At 31.9% G+C, this 27,295-nt stretch overlaps 1 protein-coding gene across 4 annotated transcripts in view; it reads left to right on the top strand.

Annotated features, from left to right (window-relative positions):
* The window catches only part of LOC110999929 (hillarin), a 38,853-nt gene continuing 11,558 nt past the window's right edge, over positions 1-27,295 (top strand). Inside the window, exons 1-4 of one of the 4 annotated variants that reach the window (XM_022269223.2) lie at positions 1-73; positions 6,716-6,930; positions 10,907-11,096; positions 16,691-16,881. In XM_022269223.2, coding sequence (XP_022124915.1) covers positions 6,781-6,930; positions 10,907-11,096; positions 16,691-16,881 — 531 coding nt within the window. In that variant the 5' untranslated portion in view covers positions 1-73; positions 6,716-6,780. Of the gene's footprint in view, positions 221-6,715; positions 6,931-10,906; positions 11,097-16,690; positions 16,882-27,295 lie in introns of all 4 variants that reach the window. The other 3 variants (XM_022269219.2, XM_022269221.2, XM_022269220.2) reach the window with 3 other exon arrangements.

Below are 27,295 nucleotides of genomic sequence, written 5' to 3'. Positions count from 1 at the left end.
GCGGCCAGTGTTCGACCGGCCCCCGCAAGCGGCGCGCGTTCCGCGAATAATCTTACACCTGTCAAATTAAAAAGTATGTGAAACGCCATAGACAAGATTCGTTCTTTTTTTCAAAAGTGAGCACGTATTCTAATCATTTATTGCCTGTGTCAGTGTTTTTTATTGTGAAATTGGTTGCCAGTGCCACAGCGTTATACGAAATGAGGTTTTGTTAAAAAAGGTTTATAGATTGCGATCTTATTAGATTCTTACGTAGGATAAATTTGCCGCCACTGCCATTAACTGTGTCTAATCTAAATTCAAAATCGTAATGTTAACATTAAAATATATATTACTTGTAAAATATGCCGGTTTTATCACGTAACTAAGACAGAACGTTAATTAAAATTGTCTTAAAGATATTAAAACCCGCATAAAACATCCAAAAAGTATTTTATTAGTCATTGTTTGCGATGTGTTAATTTGACTTAGGTTCAGCGTAAATACCAATCGTAATCGAAGCGAGGCGTAGAATTTCATCCTATTAACCACTAGTATTTTTAATATATGAGACGTTTTTTGCCTTACACAAGTTGGTCTTCTATGGTAAATATCGTACCCTGATGACGTCACTATGAAATTCTTAACCAAAACTCTGCATCTTATGTTCAGTAGTTCTATAAGACCTACAAAATTTAGAAGTCTAACGTTTGATTCTTTAGGTTAGGCAAATCCTGACCACATATTTAGCTGCGCAATTAACGCTCATAGTGCCAAATACCGCGGAAAAACCGGCGTTATAGACACAAATAGCATTCGGTATCAAAAGAAAGATTGTCGATGAAAGAGGATGAAATACACACACACATATACACCATGAAACAGCTATTTGTATAGCCAAAGGTTTTTATGACCGAAATTGGTCATTTATAAGTTGGTACACCGCCCTCGCTTATTTGGACTTAGCAAATAACCATTTTGGTAACCTGATCTTTAGCCGCATATAGATTCGTCACAGTGGTATATATTAAAACTTGATACAGTATACTACACGGTAGATTGGTTCCTCGTTGTAGGAGTCATTCTCACATAACGCGTTTATGACCCCATATAACGCGTTATAGGGTTAACTTTTCTCATTAAAGGAGTTTAAAATTATTTTATTTTTAATAAAAAATTCTGTTACGAAATATTTGTATGTGCGTACATTAAAAATGTCACAGTACAGATATATAACGTGTGCAATCCCCGCGTTATATAGGGAACTAAAGTCGCGTTATATGAATATATAGTTAATATATGCTTAAAATTATAATCGGTCCAGTAGCTTTTTCGTTATAGAAATATGTGCAAATCTTTTCACCTGTATATTTTAGTTTATAAAACGACCTGGGCTTTATCTATTGGGATCAACACACGGCGTTTTCGCTAACAAGCAAATTCCACCAGAAAAAAAAAATATAAAAAAGATCCTAGATAATTTAATGAATAGGGTAGCGTCGTTGATGCATATACATTTTCTGTAAACTATAAATTAAATATAAATCTATCGGGTAGTAAAGGTTAAAGCGTTTTAAATGGAGGAAAATCAGTTTTACATATATGTATATGATTTAGACTTACTTCTTTCTTAAATATATTTTCTAGCTAATTCCCCGACTATATAGTAGTAATACATACATAAAAATACAGACATAATAAAGTCAAAAAAGTTTCACATCTTATTTGTGGACATGCACACATTTTTTGTTGGAGTGTTTGTAAACACACAAACAAATAAGTTTATCCATACAAACAAATATTTCGTTGAAGTTCTGATGCTTTTAAGATGTCAATAATTAATTATGGTATTTGATTTAATATTGATATTAGGCAAATCCAATTTGTGAGTATCTTACCTCACCTTGCAAAACGATAATGCAGCAAGTAGTTTTCATGAATGGTCCATTGATATAGTAAAAGTACCTCATCCCACGACAAGCCTACATGCGTTGACCAACACCAAAATCACCTCCCACTTAAATGTGAAGGAAGCAATAAAAATGAAATCGACTTATGTAACTTTATTCAGAAACGTAACGATTTTTCTGAAGGTCAAATTTAAAACGATAATTTAATGATATGTATATTGTAATATATATATATATATATTTTAAATGAATATACTTTATTCAAAATAAATAACATAATACATAAAAATATACCTAATAACTAACCTTAAAATTTACTCATTAAAAAATATTAATAAAAGGAGTCTTTAGGCAAGGTTCCGAAGATACTGACAGCGATCCCCCTTTGAATAGTTAGACTAATTCTTTGTGCGAGGTAGCTGCCAGCTCTTCGTTCTCCTGTGATGTCGACTAAATATAAATTTAAACTCTAATTTTTAAATTAGAATTTTGTTGTAATTTTAACATTTATTTTTAAAATAACAGGGTGCAGGTCAGAAAGCTTACTGATGTTAAGTGATACCGCCAACCATAGACACTCAAAAGGAGCTTTTAAGAATTATTATTATTTATTTATATCCTTGCGAAGCTCGGCACGCAGATTCTCAAGAAAAACGTAATGCAAGATCTAATATCACAAACACTAATAAATAAGTTTGAAAAAATTAAATACAACATTTTTTATATAATGATATAATTTTTTTTTCAAAATGTGAGCATATGCAGACCTAGCTCGTTTATCAAATTGCTAAATTTGGACATTGGTGAGTTTTGGACAAAACACGTTCTTCTGAAAGCAGGGACAAAAATAATGATCGGATGCCTGTGGTATTAAGAGGGTGCACGCACGCACGCAATTCGCAATATTCATTTGACAAATTCAAAAAGGCATTAAAGATGCAAGTTACAGTGAACATAGTAGGCTAAAGTTGGGACGGCTAATGGCGGCATGTTTCTCGCTCGTATATACATATTATTAAGATTCTCAGTAAAAAAATATTTTTTTTGTAATGAGAAATATAGTTCTTTAAACATTAACACGAAATTTAAACGTTTAACTTAAAGCAATTGAGTGATTTAGACACTTGCGATTTATTCATACATTAAATAAGACATACATACATACATAGCAGAAGAAAAAAACGATGTTCAGTTTGTTGAGTTGTTCAAATATCACTTTCTAAGGTAGAAACTGGGCTGATTATACAGACGTATAGTTCAATAGAATTGAGTAACAAGAAAAATTACGAAACTGCTCCCAATCTACTAACACTTGGTTTTTATAATGAATTGAATTATTTTAATGTATTAGAAGTCAGACGGCTCACTAGATGTTAAGTGATACATGGTCAAGTCCGTTATCGGCCTTTTAAGAATTGGTACGCTTCTCTTGAAGGACCATAAGTCTAATTGTTTCGGAAATACTTCAGCTGGGACGGACGTCGATGTGATACGGGTGGAATTTCGTATTCTGCCTCGACGTCCGATGATGAATCTCAGCTGCAGATTAATCCTAAAATCTCCTCTGAACCCTTTCTAAACAGTATTGTAATATCTCTTGGTGATATACTAACTAATATTAAATTTTTTATCATAATCTTATTCTTAAAATTTGCGCATATTGTTTTCAAAGATGACATCACTACAAATAAAACCATAAATGTTTGAAAACCGGTCACATTTGTGTCGCCTTTCTTAAAATTCATAGACCACCTACAACATAATAGAATTGAATATCGAATAAAAGCATATTTTTTAATATTAGAATTTCTTATATATAAGATAATGGCATGTTATAAAAAACATAATATTTTTTTTTGTAAGAATATGGTGGAATTTTTACCAATTTTAAAAGGTTAGCAACCAACTTCCGAGCCTTCTGGCAATTTATGTCCATGAGTCCGTGGTATCATTTAACATCAGATAAGCCCCATATTCCATAAAAAAATATACGCAATAAACTATACAATTTTAAGTGAATATAAAAATTAATATTGATTTGATGTAGGTGGCAGCCGTGGAACTAGATAGAAATTAACAGGATATCGCCTATTCTGTTATATGTAAATCATCATCGTCATCGCTTCAAGTCATTTACCTAGTTGTTTGATCAACTAGCTGAATATCTTTCAGGCCGCTAGTTAAACGACGCCGTTTACTTAAATGCTAGGCTGTTAATTAAACGGCTAATTAAGCTAGTTGGCTGCGACATATACATAAAATGATAAATCACAAAACTGACTAATAATTACACTTATCAACACATTTGACTTCAAAGCAAGGAAATTCTAAATTTAAGGTCGTTAAGGAGAAAAACTGACATCAAAAAGTTTGCTTTTCATTTAGGTCGGTCGGTATAAGCGAACAAGAGTGATCAAAATTTGGTTTCAAAAATTAGTATTAATACAAAAGCAACCTTTACCTTAGCATAATAAATTTAATAACTTTAGGCCATTTATTTAATAAACTTAAGGCCAAAAACAATTTTTTGGTACAATCGGTTATCATACACACATTTGTAAATCTCCTTCAACTTAATTGTTACAAAACGCATTTGTTTCATTTAAAATACACAGTACAATTAACAATCGTTTATAGCTGAGTATGGAATGCAGCTACGTACAAGGAATACAACGCACAGATGAACGCTATGGTCTATCATTATATCGGCACGCTCCAATAGTTATGCCTTCAACGTATGGAGCAAGTTATATGATATCCGCCGTTTCGGAAACAAAAAATATTTATGAAAAAAAAATTAAAATCTTACTAAAAAGACGGCAATTTCGTAATATCTTTGTAACGTTGCGTTTAAGAAACGTAAATAATAGGATCTATATAAATACAAATGTATTTGTATATAATTCATATGTAAAAAATATTTTTTCTAAAAATAGCGTTCGATATTAGCATAAAAATGTTGACGTAGTAGCTTAAGCCTTGAGGTCGTAGGTTCAATCCGGCTATAAACCAATCGATTGTCCTTCTATATGTGCATTTAACGGCCACAAAACGTCGACGGCGCGTGTCAGGCATAGGAATCTAATCCCCTACCCAATTGGCTATTTGATTGCCAAATTATCATAAAACAGATAGAGAAATCTGAAGCTTAGCCTTAATGACGTTGCATCGCCACTGATTTATTTAATGGCAAAAAGGCATCATTCTTTTTTCCCCGTTTGTTTTAAGTGTATTATATTTAGATATAATTGTTTAATCCTTGTGCCCTGGAATCCAATTAGGTCTCCGAGCATTTACGGTAAATTTTGTATATTATATTACTCTTTTGACGTGGCTATGTCTTATAAGTCGATTAACGCCAGCTATACGCACGAAAAAGCATGACTCATTGTCCCGTTACGCTCATTGTACGCTATCGCCGCATCTATCTCTCTTCCACTCGATTGGTCGTCCGAGGATTCACTCCTTTGTATCCATACAAAAAAGTGATAAATCAAAAAAAATCATTTTATTTTATTTTGTTATGACGTTATCACGTTAAACTGTCATCAAAAAACCAATCTTACAGACAACCATTTTTTTTAAATATATACTAGGTACTATTTAAAAATCCATTTCATGAAATCTTATTTGATGAAAATGCCTAAGGAAGTTGATATTTGAACACTTTTAATAGCTTTTTCGATATTACTCCTATATTAAAAGATATCACTCGTTCCCGTCATCTTATGACTTAGACTACTCTAAGCCTAGCCGTTTGCAAGCACTGATTTACTAATAAACACCAGTTATTTCTGAAGAGAAACGGAAAACAATTGCTGATCACTTAGCTGCTCAATGTTATACTTGAAAAATTATCTAGAACATTTACGAGTATTAAACACATTTACAAGTATTAAACACATTTTGTATGTGTATTTTATATTATTTTTGATTCCCGTAAACAAATACAATTTATACCTATTGTATACAAAAATGTTATTAAATTCGTCGTCAAAAGAAATGAAACGTTATGAACTAAGAAGTTAAGAGATTCGTCACATGCTAATTAAATAGGCTTTTAACAAAAATTAATTAAAACTTACGACAATAATTTCGACACGAAATTGGCTTTCGATATTTGTGTATGCTGTATTTAAATTTTATCAGTTTCTAAATAAACATGATATATCTTATATCATATAAATATATGTTTATATGGTATTGCTACGATATTTACTCATATAATACAAGACTTTCGAGAGAATTTTTGAAATACACAAAGACTAGGGAGACGTATGTTTATTAAAATATTCCCAGCCTACAAAAGTCGGTATTTCCTAAAGTGCGTAGCGTGATATACATATAAAGGCATACCGAGGGGTCTTTTAATCAATACAAACGCTATTATTAAAGCAAGGAAATGTTAGTTCATATGCTTTTAGTTGTGTTAAGTTGACCGACATCGTACATAATGTCCGTTTTTTTATTTCATTGGTTATTCTTCTTTATCCCCATATTTATAAGAATTTTTCTTAAAACCTTACATGCAAACCTATTTGATGAATTTAAAAGCATAGTTTCTAGACATTTTTGTTAAGCTTCTTTAGGTAAAATTATAAACTATTACAGTATATCAAAAACATTTAGGACACCAATTAGACGCAACGTTTTTATCGACAATGTCAGAGCGTAGGTTTTACCGACGAAAAATTCTTAGAAAGGTCGATTAGAAAATTTCCTTTTTAAGTTAAATTTGTTGTGTTAAAAATAGAAAAATTATAAGTTTATTAATTTTGGTAAAAAATAGTAAAAACCTTTTTATAAAAAACAATCGCAAATTTCAGGGGTACAGTACGAATCATATTAAAGTGAAGTGCAAGTGAAGTGAAATTATGTCGTAAGTGTCACAATGTACCGACCAAACTTTTACGAAAGCACCTGCTTTCGGTGCAACGAGATTGTGTACCAAGTGGACAGAGTTGGACCGCTGAAGGACTTTACATTTTTCCACAGTGGATGCTTCAAGTGCGCTGTGTGTGGCACAAAATTGACTTTGAAGGTTAGTAAATACATACACAATTTAATCTATTTTTAAAGTTATACTTCTTTTGGCGCCTTAAGGAAAATGATGAGAGTAAATTTTTACGACACACCGTCACAAAAAACCGACACCCGCACACCGTCACACAACACCATGAAGTTAGCATAGTCAACATTAAAATAAAAACATTAATGTAGAATTATTTTGTTTGACATATTTAAATAAACTTCATTTAACTAGATAATGCGTTAAAATAATTTTATTTTTTTCTATTGCTTATATTCTCTGATTAATATACAGCATTACTTAACTGATCCATTTTCTTTAAAAATACGCATCTATGGTATTACCTACTTCAAAATAAGTGAAAATATTATTTGAAGGCGAACACTAACTAAAAATAACTTTCAATAAAAGTAAAAGGGCGGGTAAATTTACTATCTTACTTTCCGTCTTCCTAATTTCACAATAGCTGTATAGTTTAGGTCATCTGGTAGAAACTGCTTTTAGCAGTACGACCGCCCATTTTCATTTATTTAAATTTTGTTCTTTTTTGTGTTATTGTAATATAAATAAAGTATTGTTATTATTTTATTTAAAATGTTCATATTATTATATCAAAATAATAAATGATTTCTCTTTCCGTGATAACATTATATCATCACGAATTCACGATTTGTGGCATTTAGATGACCTTGTACGGATATTGTCTTGCAATTTTCGTTTCCTACAATTAGCCTACTATGTAACAAAACCTGTTCTTGTCGCACAAAGTAACAAACAACTTTATGTTTGTTTTTTATATATAATGGATTGTATTTTCGTATAATTCGTGAAGGTAAAAGTTTCTACAATGTAAAAGGAGGATTTAGTCTAACTAGGGACTGGTCGGAAAGCCTCAATTTATCGTGAGGGATAATATGGAATTCCAACCGTCCGTTCCACAACTGAGCGTTTTTAAGGCAGTTTTTGCGCACACCACTACGTCAAATCCCACCACTGAAGTATTTCTGTATCAATTCAACTTTACAAAAGAGCGTACCACTTCTTAAAAGGCGGGCAACACACTCACAAACCTTCTAGAATTGAAAGTGTCCATGAGTATCACTCAACATCAGGTGAGTAGGGTAACGGTAGGCGTCGTATGTTCTAAAAAATTCAAAATATTTTGTGTGTATGTTATGACAAGTCAAATCAAATAGAATATTGAGATATATACAATTACTATATCCTGCATGAGGTTTAAAACTGACATTATACTACTCTGTTCCTTATATTATACCGCGATCGACGGTACTGTATGGAATTTTGATATTTTTAAAATTAGTTAGTACCGGTGCTGAAACGTATTGAATACAATAAGTCGGTGTCATTGAATTTCAAAGTAAATAAATGTGAGTAATTCAGATCAGATGTTCTTGTGACTCACCAGTTATTAACCTGAATTATTACTCATGTCTTATGTAATTCATATTTATTTACTGTTACAAAATTTCAAGGCTTGGTGCTATTGTGAAAATTTTAATGACTTCCACGTTTTTTTTAATAATTTTACTCGTGTTACATAAATCAATGAAAAAATAAATGGCTTAACTTTAAGAGCGCTTGGGCTGTGGGGTTCAAGTGTATAGGTGCTAATGAAAGATTTAAGTTGGCGTCTAGTAGATAGTACCGGTATCGGACCCCAGAGCTGGTTGTTTCCTCGTTTAACGAATTTCTATTGATTCAGTATAAACTATTATTATTACTATGTAGATTAATAAATGAGTAAATACTTTTATTTATTTATTTATTCCAATACATTATTCTACCTTAACAGTTATTATTAATTCCATAGAACTCCAAAATAATACCCACACCAATTATCCTACATAAAAAACATTAATTATACTTATATGCCTTAATCTTATAACTAACAATACAACAGCAACTCTAGTGAACTCAGCCAGTGTACGAACAAATAGGTCTAGCTCAATAGAAATTTTGTTCATTATTTTTTAAACTTATACTGTTTATTTAATTAAAATAAAACTATATAAAATGTTTTAACATCTTTCAAGAGATAGGAAAATGGGTGATGCTCTTCTAACTCGCAAAGTGCGTGTGGACTCCCTTCTGCATACACACATGGGTATATACGAAACAAAATATCAATTTTGTACAACAACTTCTCTTATTTCAACAATGAACCTGTCTGTCTGTGTTGGGTTTGTAAAGTTCTTATTCCAGAAAAAAAAAATTATAATCGACAAATTTGTTAGCATTTTTTATTGTTGGGAAATCTAGTTCGATCCCGCACTGGCCGGTGCAACGTCTGCACGGGGTCGAAATATTTCTCTAAAAATATACGTGCAATTAAAAATAAACGAAAAAGACGACAACTTACAAGGTTGACAGACCAAACTAAGAAACAGCAGTGGTACAAGGCATAGTGGGCACAGTAAACCGTAAAAACAGTTATGTCAGGATTCAGAGACTTTTTCCAAAAATAGCACAGAGATACCTAATATCGTTTTAAATTATAAATGAATGAAGTTCAGAATTTTGCATCATAATTCGATACAGACTTAATTTTCGAATAAATGCAAGCGAAATGAATGAAAACGGTAATATAACACGGTCAGTGGCACAGCGTTAAAGGTTTCGAATTAAATTTTATTGTCCACGATAACTAAGCGTATCACAAACATTATTTCATTAGCTTACAACCAGTATTGTCTGACCTCTCGTGACCTCTACGACGATGTCACTTTTATTATTACCTGCTTGTACATAGTTTCGTCTATCTAACTTGATATTTCTAGACGTATAAATCATAATCAATTGAATTTATATTCAAATAAAAATGGAAGGCGACAGTTAGGATATTATATATTTCCAATGATGGTAGAAACGTTAAAAATAATACTATTTGTTATAGATAAAAACTGCTGCTTATAGTTCAGATCATAGGTTAATTGTTTTACAAAAAATAATTTGAAAAATTAAATTAATATTGTGAAAAAACAATTAAAAATTACTTCAAAGAATTTGTAAAGAATGTATTTATATTTGTATTACGTATTTGAATCGTATTTGTGCACGGGGTCATTTTACAATGGCCGATTACTTATTGTGTCCGTGAATGAGCTTCAAACGACTGTAACATGGCCTTTGTAATCGAGCCTCAATGGAAAACAATATCTATTGAATATTGATTTAGATACGTTTAAAAATCATTGTTTACCCATTACCCACTTTGTTTTCTGACTTTTTAAGTGTTCACATATAGTTTCGCATCTACAGGTCGCTAAACTATTCAACTTGTTGAAACACACTTATAGAACAAGAAGCCTCCTTTCAGAAGAATGCGTTTTAGCTAAAACTGACCGACATCGAGATTGAGCATTCTAAACGAGCTGGGTTTGGATATCCATAGTCGCCACACTTTAAGTTCAATTTTACTTAAGTTTTTTTTTAACTCTTCATGTTTGTATTGTCTGTCAAGTGCATGTCGAATTAAAACACAATAATTTTTCTTGTATCAGTGTGCCAAGCGTTAGCTAGTTATAAATAAATAGCCCCTTAGGATCATGCATATATTGTATATACATAAACAAAGTTTAAAATACATATCATATCGTACCTACTGGCTAAACATTTAACTTTTAATGTTTATGATTCAATGAATTAGACAAGCATAAACAATAAGAAAAATTCATAGTGGTCATCTTGCCATCATACATTAAGTAAATTTCGTAGAATAATTTTATGATTTTTTAAAGTCATGTAAATAAACCTTCAATTACCTTTCACTGAACAATAACGACGTTTCCGTTTTCTCACGGCCAGTCACATTTTCATTTTCTCTCCGGATTCTAAATTCAAATATTTATTTCCATTTCTACTTTCAATTTTTTTAATCATTATCACCTACTTTATATTCTTCTTATACCTTACTTCATCCCTCAACTTTGATGTGATATTCTCTATTAACATTTTTTCTTCTTTTCAGACATACTACAATAACCAACACTGGACAGAGGATAAAGAAGTATACTGTTCGAGCCATGTTCCTAAAATCGGTCCTGGCCATCTTGACAACTCATCCGTGGGCATCAGAAGTGCACTGAACGTTCCCAAAAGTAACAACTATGTGAACGAACAGATCAGAGGACACGCTAGAAACAGTCATGAAACTGAACGTAAGTATATATGTATATATTGTTTAGACATATAAGAATTAATAATTCATCATATGCTGCTGCTGTGTGTTATGTGTTGTGATCCCGATTTAGCGCTCTTAAAATATAAAAATCGGAATAAACGCATCCATAAATGTATATGAGTGTCTATTTTTCAGAACGTCTGCACAGAATAAAATTTTAATCAAATTTTTAAATTTTATCAATAGATACATACATAATAGTTTGTTATTGTTATTCGTAAAAATGTGCTCACATTTTTTGGCTATTCCAATATATTGATTGAACCTTAAAAATATACATTATCTTTTTTCTGAATATAAATTAATTGGTTCATCAGGGACTTAACTGTAACTTTTTGATACACCTCAAGCATAATTTGATTTTTTAATACGCGTGACTCTCAAACCTGAGATCATTTGTTTGAGCTGCGGCTGTGCACAACATTTGCTTGAACAGTATTTAAACCAAAAAGTCGACGGCGTGGGTCAGGCCGATCATCTTCTTGCGTATTGGATTGACAAATGAAAAGATATAGAAATCTGAGGCCCAAAACTACGTTGAGTAAATCTTGATAAGGCATTTGAATTCAATTTACAGACTAAATTTCAAAGACATCATCTATTTTTTATCTATAACCATTTGACAGTTGACAATTTACTTGTCTATGAATCCTACCGAGATTACCGCCGTCTATTCCTTATACGCTATTAGACCTCTTTATACCAACAACTATATGGGTCTGTCATACTATCGATGCCAATGTTCTTAGACCATAAACATTGAAACAATACAACTAACCTTGTATTTCAAGGCTCGTCACGGTTCACTGACCACACAGAGGCTAAACTTAAAATAAACAAGACATCAAAAATCCAAGTCATCTAGGTCTAATTGATGTAATAACGCACATAATTGTTATTTTAATGCATGAACTTGTGCCTGATTGGTTGGTTGGTTTTGATTGGGATTTGATTTCACGGATGTATTTACGTATGTAATCGAAAATTACGTATGTAAGTAATAATAATAATAAAAGCCCTTATTGCTGTAAAATACCTATCCTAGTATATACCAATGTGAAGTACTATAAAGACTCATAATTAATCGGCAAACCGGTTAATTTGCGTTTTATAGCTCGTCCTTGGAGATACGCCCAGTCTAAGAGCTCCCACTCTTCTCTTTATCTAGCTTTATAGCCACATAGCTACTCTACTTCAATCTACCCATCTTTTAATTTGTCTTCCTCTTTTTCTTTTGCCATAGCAAGGAAGCTATTCTTTCGCTTTTTTCCTCCATTTATCTGTGTCTTTTGCCATAATGTGTCCTGCGCATTTCCAATTCAATATTTTAATAGAAGTAACAGAATTTGTAAACTTTGTCATGTCTTTTGTTTCTTCTACTTTTACTATATTTTTCAGACCTAGAATACTTATTTCGATTCTATTTATTACATACTCTTAGTTTGTTTTCTTGTTTATGAGTAAGTGAGAAAAAAAGGGCTACATTCAATCACTTGCAATAAACGGTAAAACTTTTAAAAATTTAGACAAATATAAGCAATTTCTTGCATTATTCTATCCACAGCTGAGATATCAAAAGCTAATTAATGTAAACAGAGACATTCACAGTTAAGTTATTTATGACATTCTGTTCTGCTGTTTATTTCGTTAATTGTATGGACAAAAACAATTGAACCAAGTTTGTACACAGCCTGTATCAAGAACTTCGCCTAAACTTCTGAATACATTTTCAAAGAATTTAGTAACGTGCAAGCACTTAGAATGTAAACGCCACAATAAATCTCTAACTATCTCAAATCAGTGAAGCAAGAATCCAGTCGGACTTCCGAAGAAGGCACCAGCGGTTAGCACTCGGAACTCGTCAATTCTCGCCAGTCCTCGGCATTAAGAGAGACATAACCCATACGAGCGAAAGAGATAGAACTTGCAAGAAGGCCGCATTCCTCAATACAGCCCAGTGACCTAAAGCTAGATTGTGGACCTGTGTTTTGACCTATGCTAAAACGTGGCGTGAGAAACAGTCATTTCACGCCCAATTTTATTAACAGCTGCTTTTAATTGTATTAAGAAAATGTAAGCTTGGGCAACGCGATCTATATATTCCATGAAATTTTTACTTTTATTGCACGCGTACCTATATGAGAATGTTGTGTGTGCTTCATTAACTACTCAAGGGCATTTACTGCGTACACTAAGATCACTTGTGGAACATCCTTACGGAAATGGGAGTTCTAAATTTAGAACGGCACATCGGTTGTGAGGATCAACGATATGATTTTCAATCCAATTATGCCCGAAAGGGGAGTGCGCCAAGGCTACATACTATCTCCATTATTGTTTAGTATTCGTAGTAGCTCAAAATAGATGGGAGGGAGAATGGAGTATCCATTGGCGGAGTAAAAATCACCAAATAAATTATAATTTTCAACATTGTAAACAACTGTGACAAGCTTGTGATTCTACTTAATTTCTGTTAGAAAAAGCATCTTAAATTAAATTACGTTTATCATGATTAAAGAAGGAAAGCGAAACAAAAAATTATAAACGACAAACGAAAAACAGAAATTACATAGAACCTGAAAAATTATAATTAGGTATACAATATACATAGTAAAACCTAAAAACCGTAATAAAAATTTCGGAAGTTATATAAGTAGCCATTCACTTACGTACTCGAATAGCGTATCGTTCTATAGTATGTTTGTAAACAATTACCATAAAAATCACGTTACCACTTTTTAGATTAAAAAAAAACCAATTGCATAGTTTCACAAGAAAGTTATGATATAAAAACTAGACGAATGCTTGCATACATCTTTGTAATGACCACTTACATACACGCACATTGATACTAAAATATGTTTAACAATAATATTCATTTAAATATGGCCGAGTTTTGTCATCTCGCATCCTTACAATCTTCGGACACGTATTTAGCTGTGGATCAGTCTATACGCCTTGTCGTCCAAGGAAAATTGGAAGGCTATAGACCGCGCGGAAGGTCACCTAGGCGTTGGACTGACCAGATCAAGTCACTTGAGTGCAGCAGGATATTTTTTTTTTTATAGAACCGGGGGCAAAGGGGCAGGAGGCTCACCTGATGTTAAGTGATACCGCCGCCCATGGACACTCTCAGTGCCAGAGGGCTCGCGAGTGCGTAACCGACCTTTTAAGAATTGGTACGCTCACAGCTGGTTCCACAAAGTGGTATATATATATATATATATATATATAGGGGTATATCCTCTAAGCAACGGTCGTGGAACGTCTTGACACGCATCATATCTGCCCCTTCTAATATTACTACTTCCTAACGATAACGACCGCTGTTTCAAAAGTATACTGGATTGCTATTTGTGGGACGAGTGGAGTGAGCTGAGGTGTTCTCTATTGAGTAGGGCTCTGAGTGTAGGCCCAGAGTAATCAGACCATATCGATGAAAGTTCAACTTCCGTATCGCAGGGCAACGTCAGTCTTAATAAAAAAAGTACTATTTTCATCGAGGCCCCGACTACATTTGTAAGACTTTCTGTAGAAACATACTCGTAGGGTGAAGAGGAACTGTTGAAATCCGACCGAAATAACAGCTACTTACCCATTACTATATATAAATATATAAAGTTCTAAATTTAGCTTTACATTACATTTACTATTAATCGTTGTTTAATAATAAGTAAATATTTATCTCGGCGCAAATAAAAAAATGCAGGATATATCAATTTAATTGCTTGTCATTAAATTTAAATTTTAACATCCTCTTTCGTAAGATCACCCACTAAGGGCCGCATTCCTAAATGTGTATTTTGTAAAATACTCTAAATAAATTTACACAACTTGACCGGCTTAAAAACCTAACAAGGTATTATGCCTTCCTAGAACGTGAGCTTATGGTCTATGGATATCTTAACCACAGTGTATAGACATTAGAGATTACACTAGAAATACGATATGTGATATAGATATTTGATCTTATCATTGGGTAATAGGAATATCTCTTTCAAATTCATAATGGTTTTTATTTCAAGAGAGAGCAAATTCTACAAAAGAAAGGCTTCAAATTAATTATGGCTACTTCCTCTGAGTTAATTTTCTGTTAATTTCAACATAAAATGTGAGAACTTTTCGTTTGATTTCATGTTTTTTTTTATTACAAGTATTTTCTATTTTCAGAGGTATTAAATAGCTGACACAAGTGGTATTGGTAACTCCGATGATAAAACACCACTACCTATTTCTTTTTGATTTCATGTTTATAAAAAGTTTACTGTTTATGAACACTTGTACATCTATAAATTTTAGCACTATGATCATGTGCTTTAGATATCTACTGACACTTATATTCAGTACTTTACCCTAAGTTTTATTTAAATGTCATGTTTCTGTGGTACCAAGAAGTTGCTTCTGTATTCTTTTTAAATTCTTCTTCTTCTTCAGTTGTTCTTTATTTCTGAACCTCGTGTTAGTGGCGCTGCACAACTTCCTCAACTCTCCGCTGTCATCAGCAATTCGTTTAGATAAGCGAACATATTGTAAAAATGTTAAATGCTTTAAACATAAGAAAACCATTACAATATAACAAACAAACAATAACGTTTTGTATACGTATTTGCTTGCTTGATGTGAAAATATAAAGTAAATTTAGTTATATAGAAGCGACAAATGTTCTAGTATTCAAATTTGTTTAGCTATGAAAATCATAACAATCTCTATCTTAAACAAAATCCCATACAATTTTTTTATTAGATTTATCTTTCTTAATACGATATCATAAATGAAACCTGCTCTTGTACAACTATAAATCAGTAAACTATATCCGAACGGTCGTTGGCACGATTCAAACCGCTAAACGAAACTGATACTTCAATCAATTTATCAAGACTCATATTTCTTTAAATAACTTGAAATGTTTACGTAACGTAAAGTATGCTAGTAGTACCTTAGTTTTGAATGGAGGTTCTGGTTAACTCTTATTTCTGTTATGAAACATAGTATGGAGAAATATTCATTTGAATAAAAAAAAAATATTTAGAAACAATGTTTTAATGTCTGTCCTTCTCAGACGAAACACGCAGTCTGCCGTTTCCAAGAGGCCCGAAGCTAAGGGGTTGACGTGTTGCTAAAGTTTTCTTTGTGGAAAGCGGTTGATCTTAAAATGTCTTCCTTTACAGTGGCAATTCCCAAATATTTATGGCATTCAGCATTTCGTGGTAATCATTTCGCATTGCTTTGTTTTCTAACTGCGTACCTCTGGATCGATGGATGGAAAGGGATGACTAAAAAGATTTAAGGGTTGCAATCATCTTTTATCGGGTTTTATTAAGAATATAGAAGTGTATCAATATAGAGCAGTAACCTAAAGGCAGTCGCACATGTTTCATTGTCATTCGTATAATCGGTATTTCTCTTCAGTGACATATGTCGTTGATTTTTAAGTTCTAATATGCGCCGACTTTTCTTTGGCGTGCGAGCAAGGGTTACAAGTATAAAGAAATACTATTACACGCCAGTGATTAACAAATAGTTTTACGTTATAAAATAAACTACTATTATGTAACAAAAATCCTTTTTCAGTGTCACCAATCAGAGCTACAAATGGCAACAGCGTGCAGGCCTCCCCAGCGCGTGAGTTGTCAAGAGATACACCAGACTACCAATATGGAAGGTTCGACGCAAGCGCACTACATATCGCACACGCTCTCAAACAAACAGAGCTGCAGAAGGCCTACCACAGACCGAGAGAGAAACCAATTGACTGCTATTTGGTAAGTCATTAACCATTCCTTTTTTGAACTAACTGCGCCATTTGCCAACATTGCATAGTGTTTTTTTAATCCCCTATGCAAAAATTAATTTCTTTTGTGATTGATAAAAAATACGTTACAAAATTCTTATGTTAATTTTCTGGAATTCATTATTACCAGATGTCGGCTTGAACTTGAAATATTTATATGAATTTAAAGAAAATTTGATTAGTTTTTAATTTGTGGACTCAGTTTCCGCACTTAGACGCTCAATAAGTCCACTGTACGTAAAGTCCTGACAAAATTAGCCAGCCTCACTCCTTTCAAAAGCACAGAAGCCTCTATGGCACTTCGCAGAGTTCATGGAGCGACTTCATTGTTCCGAAGAATTTTGCACGTGAATTTAAAGCTAACTCTTTCTAGTCATGTTCTATCCGCAGTTTTCGTGTCCATATTATGTTGTCTCTCAGTGACATAAAAACATAATGTAATTCTATGTATGTAATTAATAAGGAAATTATTTCGCATTCATAGGTTAATTATAATTCTAAACACGTTTCGCGTTGCATTAACATCAGGTGAAATAAATTAAGATTAAAATTGGCCTAGGTTGGCCAATTTGAGAAATCGTGATGAAAAGCTTAAATCGTAATGGTATTTTAGTATTAGCGAAAACGAAAAGCTCTATCTATAATAATAGATATAACTAATTATTTATATCTTAATTCATCGCCTATCTTTTTAAATAAAGCTACGATTTTACATAATATACAAAAATGTAAGCACTTTATATTAGTAATCAAATATAAACAAACCAACAACTGAAAATAATAATATAATGCGTAATATTACCCAAACGAAAAGTTCGCCGACGCAGGAAAGTTTTCAAATGATTTCTTAATATTTAAGGCTTTTCTTTGAAATTATTGCTCACCTACTACCTCAATCACTTAATTATTATTTATATATATGTATATAGATAATATATATTTAATCAATCATATTATGTAGCAATGCTATCTATACACTTTTTTCATCTTATAGGTTGATCACTTTACTAGAAAATTATTCGAACGGGAATCAATAAATTCTTAGTTGCGGTTCCGACTGCCCCAAGGGAATTGTATTTTTAACTTTGTAAGAAGTTATCCAAATTAAAATGTTATTCTGTGCGAGGAATTATTTCTCAAAATAATACATTATTACAATTGTTTATTATTAATTATCTATTTAATTAACTATTAATAAACTATTATAATTTCTATAAACCCCTTATTGGTGGGTGGAGACTTCCAGGCGTTTCGCTCCCTGTTTGTTATTCACATCCTTTCCTCTACGAATATACGCAAAACGATTTAAAATAATCTACAACATATGCTATCATTTTTGGCGCTAGTGAATAATCATGCAAAACTCTTGCGGTGAAAACCGGACAAAGATGTTTTCTATTTGATAAAGTTAATACCTTGTGAATGAATCATTCAGTGTCGTCGAAGTAATGAAGATTCCAGTGAGGTTCTTTGAAATCGCAGTTCCGTTAACAAGTAGATCTTGTACTACTCTCATGTTACTACATAAAATTGTTGAAATAATTAACATACAGTAATAAAGTGTCCACTTATTTAGCACGACTGCGTATCTAGTTATAATCTACGTATAAGTAGAGAAGTGAATTTTTGTTTTTAATTACAGACACAACATTTATTACTAATGAAAAACACACACAAAATAATAGTAATCATAAAAGAAAAATAACAAAAAAAATTGGAATAAGGAGATAATAATAATCAAAATTAACAGTGTAAGAATAAAAGATTTGTGTGTAAAAGTATTAACCGGATAAAAAAAACGCAGGGTTGCACTCCGGTAGTGCTGGCAGAAGCGAAAACTTGAATATTAACGATGTGTTTTTTTTTAAATTTTGGTATGGTTAGTGAATAATTTTGCACGAATTGCTTTAATTTTCAGTATTAAAGTTCTATCATTTATGTGGTAGAATACAATATTTATTGATTGCGCTATCGTACACAAACATGACAATTTATATTACATTAAATACGCCGCGCCAGCTGTCTACTCTACATCCGTCTTACGAATTTTCGATCAGGTAACGTGTCCTGACGCTTTAACATTTTTTACCCATTCCAAAAAAGTGTACAACGTCGCTAAAGAAGTTTTCACTTCAACATAAAAATAATTGTTACTAAAACTACTATACGAAATAGATAAATTATTGCATTTTATTTCTTTACAAGTATATTTATATTATTCAAATGTGGTATGCAATTTAAGCAAAAGATGTTATAAAAAAGGCGTCCGCTATGTAAACCTAAACGGTATTTTATTTACGAAAGCCAACCTAACCTAAAATTTAGGTTAATCACACAAATGCATAATCTAAACATTTAATTGTCCTTGTTATGAACAAAAAAATTCTTAAGAGTCAGAATTTACAATCGTTTATGTAATGTAAAAATATAATTAAGGAGTCGTAGAGTATATTGGCACATAACATAGCAAAATTCAGGTGTGGTAGGAAAAAACTTAAAAACTACAATGCTGTTTATTTGTGAAAAAAACATCATGTTCCCCGCCCTAATTCGATCGTAGCAAACAGCTTAAAACCTTTTCAAAAATAAAAAGAGTAATTGGACCTATTTTTTTTATTACTTTCCGAGTAAATATAATCTTTAAAATAGTAGGATCTATGAATTGCTTCCGTAACCGATTTTTTGCAATACATGTTTCTTATGATACCTTTGTAAATTACAATCACAGGCAGCAACAAATTTTGACATTGACCTTACTCTCTCCCTTGTCGCTGTCATTGTTTATTGGGTGTACCAAACTTCCATCTGTGCATTCAGTTCACACTTTATAAAAAAGGAAAATTGCAAAAAAACGTAAGTCCCTTTTTCCTCTACTCCTCAACCCATACATGTCGGTCCTACAGTGTCATGTGGTGGGAGGCTGCAAACTGTTTGGTTTGTGTAACCAACCAGTTTGTAACCCAAAAATTATTTTACGTGCAATTTCAATAAAATTGTTAGATTGTAAAAATAATCTAGGATATTTGTAGATGCAAGGGTGCCCAAAACTTCACATCCTATTTCTTGAAAATCTGTATATCGGCCACTGATCACAGACTGTATTAGTAGAAAATATTACATATAATGAAAGTTGTATAAAGAAAGTGTCACCTATGTGACATCTGGACAGCTCAGTCAAGGTTGATTTGTGTTAGTTTCACTGTCGTTAAAGTGGTAATTGGTTTTAATTTTATGTCAGTCATACTCGCAGATCTTTTCGCGATAACTGCGAAGAAGTTATATACGATAGCTTTAATTTTCAATCACTAAGCAATGTAAAATAGTTTTTATATAGAGAAAACCGTATTCTCAGGCCAGTATTAAAATGTTATAGACATTATTACATGTTGCATAGAAGAGAACGTTATTTGTGTTCTTGGAATACGAAGACCGCTTTGAAGATAAAAAAAAATTATATGTTATTTGGTAGATGAATCGAAGACGAAAAATATTCATTCAGTCAAATATGTCGTGCCCCAAAAGTTTGTGATCCAAAATGTGTCTGAAACGAGGAACTTCCAGGATTTTTTTTATCATACGCTATTTATAACGAAGTGTTATTATTCTTGTCGTTATGGCAACTACAGTCAACAGAAACAAATACATTGTTGCCTGCAACTGCGAAGTCGCCCACATATTTGGAACTAGATCAAATGTCACCCGGTGCAGGCCGTGTTTGAGTGGGTACACGGCCTTGCGCCTACGCATAATTTAATTCACGCTCTACGAAAAAGCAAAATACTATTTTAATTGATATTTAAATTATTAGTGACCCTACAAGTTTTTTTTTTATTCACACATTGTTGCAATACTTATTATACATACTAATAAAAGATACACAAATAACACAATACATACATAAAAATTACAAGGAATGCAACGGGCGGCCTTATCGCCATTCGCCAATGAGCGTCCTCTTCTAAGCAACCCTAGTAAAAAACTATATTTTTTATTATTATTAATAAAATATATTTTTTATATATGTTCCATCGGGGTGTAGGCCGAGAGAAAAAGCCGGCGTAAAAATCTCTCGATACTAAGAAAAGAACTAAAAAAGTAAAAATGATGAGTGCAAGAAATGCATAACCAAATGTTGTATAAATTTTTTTTTGATCTGGGCTTCAGATTTCTGTATCTGTTTCATGAACATTTCACAATCTAATTGGCAAGTAGGTGATCCTGTGCCTGACACAGGCTTTCGACTCTGATGCTGAATCCACTAGGCCAGGCTGTATATTTAAATAAGAATAGAAAGTATCATCGTAAAAAGGTAAGATATTTTAAGTATAGGGAATAACAGACATTACAGTTTGTAATGTCTGTTTCTATATAGCAGGTTGGCTAATGTTATCAAAAATAAACAAATAAATATATTACCGCTTAAATTAACAATAATAACTTTTTTATGTATGTAATGCGTCTGTGCTGTGGTTGTAATGAATTATGCTGAGGATCAGAGTATTCCACTTCATTACACCAATGATTTCAAGTAATTTTTATTACAAAGACTTTCAATCAAAGTCGTTCAATAAGATGTTATATAAGGTCAGATCTATGCGAGGTTCATTACGTGGTGTAATACAATCCATTGTTATGATACCGTTAGCGTAGTAGCGGAGCGTATAGCGGCATATCATATCTGACCTCGTTCGCAAATACTTTTTGGTTGTTTTGTTGAGTTTGACGTTTAGAAAAAGAAGACATTTATACTTTGATATAAATTTTATTAAAAACGTATCAGGTTTTTTTAATAAATTAGGAGCTACAAATTAAATACAGCCTGTATGTTTCGTGGATAATTTATTTGCAGACAAGTCAGTTTCTGTGTTTTCAAAATACTTAGACAATTATAATAATCCAGTGGCGCTGCAACCCTATATTATAGATTCACAGACTCAATCCGATTGTTATAGTGATTATTTTTGTATCATAGACAAGAAGGTGATCATTGTCTGACATTTGTCATCGATTTTGAAATTGAATTTAAATATAAATATAAAAATATTAGAATACTACATTTATTGACATTCAATTCAATAAGTTGTAGTTTTTTTACTTAAATTTTGTAAAATTCCGCAAAGCACATTCAAATTATTTACATAAATAATTAGTAGGAAACCATGGGTATTTTCTATTATAATATAATGTATTTATTATGTAAGGCTAAACTGGTAGATGAGAATGTTTTAGCGAGTAGAAGCATCTCAAGAGAAAGAATACTAAGATGTCTTTTTTATTTCTTGCACAAAATTATTGTAAAGAGATAATTTAATAAAATTTAAACTACGACGCTCACTCCAGACAGTGAATTATATAAGCTGCGTAAACCAGAAATTAAATAAGATGTCTCACAAACAATATATACGATTTTTTATATAAGATTTATTCGTCAATCAATCATTTATCGTTTAATAATTCATCTTTAACTTGTATTACTAATAATTCACATCTGAAAACATTATACACGAACACCCGGCGTGCCGTGAGAACTGTGTACCGTTATACAAACGTATAATTCATATGCCTGAGCTTCTACAAAAGCAGGAAACTGTTGGAATGTCAGTAAAAAAATATATTGTCATAATGTCCAGTGTATTCGCACGTTTTTATAAAAGCGTCGGGAGTTATCGTCGGGAGGAAAATGAAATATTGCAAGGGATATATTTAACTAGCCTTTTAGTTACTGCTTTAATTGATAATATGAAAAAAAAATCAAACCTTACCGCTATTAATAAATTTTAAGCTTTAGGTGGACATTTTATTTATTTTATTTTTTAATTTTTACATTTAGGTACAAAAACAGAAAACTGATTGATAAGATACATACAGTTATAACACACTAAACAACATTTGAAAACCTGAAATCCAATTACATCTGTACATTTTACACTAAATATCAACCACACAAAATACAAATATTAAAATTAATTACAAAAAATAATAATAATAAAAATAAGTAATTTAGGTTGCAAGTCTTCACCGTGAATAATCTTTTTGAATTCACAAATACTATTGTGTAAAATGTCAACTTCAGAACACAGCATTATTGAAAGCTCCTTATTAATAAGTGTTAGTCTAAACTAAATTACTCAATCGGCTCTTTCTAAGGACTAAAAGATGGACGTATTTATCCAGGACTACAAAACAAGGAACATGTTTTATAACAAAGTTAATTTCTTATATAAAACATAGTAGTGTATTTCAGGCACAGTAGGTGTTTTAAAAGAAAAGTATCTGCCCCATGATTCCCTATTTAACGTCCTATAAGCCCTAGTTGGGGCAGTGAGTCTCCATGATATTAAGTCTTGAGCCTCGTATTTCACCTCGCTCCAAGATCTTCCGGCTCTTCGCCTTATCTGCAACTGTTCAACGCCAGGTTTACATGGGACGGAATCTCTTCAGAGTATATGTCCTATCCATTTCCATTTGTGTCGCCCGATCAATGATTGTTTCATAACAGTAACATTAAGATTCAGATGTTTTTCAGACTTTATTAATTGTACACATTAGGACTTTAAAGCGAATTGTTGTTAGCGATGTTTTTTGTTACCTAGTTTACCTGCCTACTTCACTACAATTAGCTATGAAGGCGGTATATAAGATATTAATTACAATATAACATAATTCAAGTAGAAACATGTAGATTTGATAATCGCAAGTATAAAGCGCCGATAATATCGTGGGTGCAATTTAATTGGCAAATGAATATAATTTAAATACATGTAATATGAAGGCTTTGGGAAAATATCCTTGCTTATTTTGAAGCCTATTTCCTGTTAAAGTTAAATGATTTCAACGAACTGCAATTCAATTTTATAAGGGCTGAAGGCATGACTTTTATTATTATTATTTAGTTGACATACTAGCAGTGAAATGTTTAATTTGGTTAAAAGGCCAGGGAATTCATTCTATAGCATCACTCTTAGGGAAGAAGTTAAATAAAGTTTGCCATTACATTGTTCGGTGTTTAATGTAGTCTAAGATTCTATAGACACTCATTTCATTTTAAAAAAAAATATTCTAAATATGTATAATATATTATATAGTATTTTAATAGCCCGAAAGAAATTTGTTTCTATTAGGTTTTCTCTTTGTCGTCTGTTGCTAATGCTAATGTTAAATATTTGTGTAAAAAATATCTCTTTAAATAAATATGTGTTTTTTATTATTAGTAGATATGCATAACAATGTGTTAGATTTTGTAACTATTTTAAGTAAAACATAACATAACAATTATTACTGACGGAACACACACAAAATAGTAACAAAAAATTATGGGAGAAAAGGAATAAGGTAAATTTTAAGCATTTAATCTGTGTGTGCGTTGTGGTTGTAATTATACAAAATATCTGTGTCTAGCTGCCCTCTACCATAACAAAGTATACAAATATTTTTTTTTATTTCTCATAACTTTAATATTATACGCAATGCGTACATGCATTTCTGCATGAGTGAGTGTATGGGTGCATGTGAATGAATGAGTGGGTGTAACGAAAATCTAAGAATATTATTCAATCAAAGATTCCAGTGTTATATATTTAATGAAGATAATTAATTATTACTAACCTTGGCAAGAACAAGAAATCACGGATTGATTTCAATAGATGCACTGTTTTGCTATTTAAATTAGCATTCGTAGGTCATTTCTAGTCTTGGAACACATCTGCTCTTTGTATGCAAATATTAGATGTGATAGTCATTATTCATTTTATAGTGTGCGAGTGTTTCCTTGACTATTAAGCTGTTAAGATAATAAGTTATATATATGCACTGTCATAAAAAAAACAAAAGAACCGCTAAAACCCTTTGCCTCTTCTGTTTAGTGATCATTTTGTTTTTTCTAATAGACAAGAACCTTCTTATGTGCCTGACACACGCTGTCGACTAAGTGTTAGATATGCCGGTTTCCTCACGATGTACTTATTCCTTCGCCGTCAGAGACTTCAATGCGCGCATCGACAAAGTTCTAGGTGTACGACCGTACTAAACTATATCTTCAGAGATGAGAGTCGTGCAAAAAAGGGCAATCACGTAAGAGATTAGACGTAAAGACGTAATGTTATACAACCTACTTCGATAAATTACCTATCTTATACAATAGTGTTATCTACAATTCAATTCGAACCGGCAGTTCCTGGTATTATACCTTGATACCATTAGTATAAGATCAAAATTAGCTTATAGGCTTATAGAGGAAGGCTTATATAATATTGTTGCATTTTTATTTCAGTTAAACACTTTACTAAATAAATAAATCTTAAAGTGAAAATCATGATTTTAGATTGTATTAGATTGAATACTTGTATATATTTTTACGTAATAGCCTCTGGCCTAAATAACCAGAATTCTCAAAACAACTTAGTCTAAAGTATTTTTCCATGTTACAATTTTTAAAACGGATTTACGATATCTCGGCTAATTTTTCAATCGATTAAATAAATTGCACCTTAATTGAGATAAAAATTAAGAGTGAATTGAAGATTTGTGTTAATGACGAACATTTGATAGGTTCTAATTATTTATTTATGTTTTTATATAGAATACAAATTACGTAGTATGCATACATAGTAAATTTTTAAATATTTTAAACTAAATCAGTTTCACTGTTTTCACTCATTGTATTTTACTTTTTTATAATGAAGTGAAAATGCGCTTACTCAGGCCCGTGCCATGGGCTGGGTCCATACTCAAAGCCCTGTCCTATTCAGAGGGGGAGGGAGACCTTACCAAAAATAATATATTATATGTTCACTACATCGCCTGGATTTTACGTAACTTTACTAAACTAGTGGAAAGAGTGCAGTTTATCGGGTTCGGTTATTTTTATGAATATATTTAGCTTACAAGTCTTGAGGCTTTAAGAAATTCTATATTTGAATAACTTATAAGTTTTAATTTTCAAATAAATACATATGAATTAATGTTAGGTTTACAAACTGTCAGTCCGAGCTATTGTCATCATCTATGGGTGAGGTTTTGAAACATCGGCATAGTGTACCACCTGTTCTACAAACATGGATTTGACACAATTGATATATTACAGTGCATTGTATTATTGTTTTAAATATTCGTGGGCACGTGTATGTTGATTTCATTATTTATTACAATGATAATACAAGGTGGCGCATACAACGCCTTTATATAACCTTTTACATTCTATAACCAGCTGGACGCCTTATGCATTACCCCATTACCTTGCTTCTTTGGTTGCGCTAAATTTGTCAAAATTGTAGATAAAAACCCTTAACAAATAGTATAATTATATAGTGCACACGTATTAAGACATTAAATTTCTCAATGCACATGTTCTCTTACGAACAGTTTCATGTCATTATTACGTTCATTAGTTATAACATAGATAATTACTTTCCCGCCAAAAGCGCACGTTATTTATTAACTGTCATATTTTATCTGTTACATTCGGTTGCACAATCGGACGCCAATCACTACGTTAATTAACTTTCTCGAAGTCGTTGATCCCGGGGTAATATAAGATTCCTAAACACGTAAACAAAAGAAAAAATACATAAATAATACCCTCCACACTTTCTAAGCTTTGAAAATTTGGTTTAAAATTTAAATATAGATGTTTTCTCTTTGCTGCGAAAAATAAAATACTGCAATTATAATATTTATAAAACAATTGTTTTATAATCATATTTAAAAAAAAGATATACGATCAAATTTAGTAAACAAAAACATTAATCGCATTATTTTTACTGTGTAAAGGTTGTCATATCTAATAGACAACTAAGTTTTTTACGATTATCACTTGTACTGGCCATGTAAACTATAATTGTCTTTGGTGATATAGATAGATGACAGTTTTCAATTGGGAATTGAATAAAAACGTTATCTGTAATTGATCACAGCTATTACAGCACAAAATGATAAAATTAGAAGCAGGGCATGTCCATTCGGCATATTAATCGGTAATTATCTAGTTAGTGTGCGCATCATGGATGGTTTCTTATGAAGAATTCCGTGTAAAAAACATACCACCGTGCTTGGAAAGCGTAAAGATGTAACATGCGGTATTTATGATGTATAGTAGATCATTTATGACTGTCTATGGTATTTTAAATATCGGTTCGATTTGATTCGAACACTCTATTGTCAATTGTTATTTCTCTGTGGTGATATGTACAAATTGCAACTTATTTACTATTATATGATTTAAAAACCGGTGACTCGAGAAAATATTAAATATAAAAAAGTATATAATACTCGACACCTAATATACATAATATCGCTACTGTGAATTCACTCTGCAAACATATAAAGATGTCGATAGTGTCGGAGACAGCATTCAGTAGGCGCAACGTATTTGTCAACGGGGAGGATTT

The sequence above is a fragment of the Pieris rapae genome, chromosome 1 (assembly GCF_905147795.1).
Source record: "Pieris rapae chromosome 1, ilPieRapa1.1, whole genome shotgun sequence".
NCBI lineage: Eukaryota > Metazoa > Arthropoda > Insecta > Lepidoptera > Pieridae > Pieris > Pieris rapae.
The sequence above is the reverse complement of the archived record's forward strand: the minus strand, read 5'-3'. Positions and strand labels throughout refer to the sequence as shown.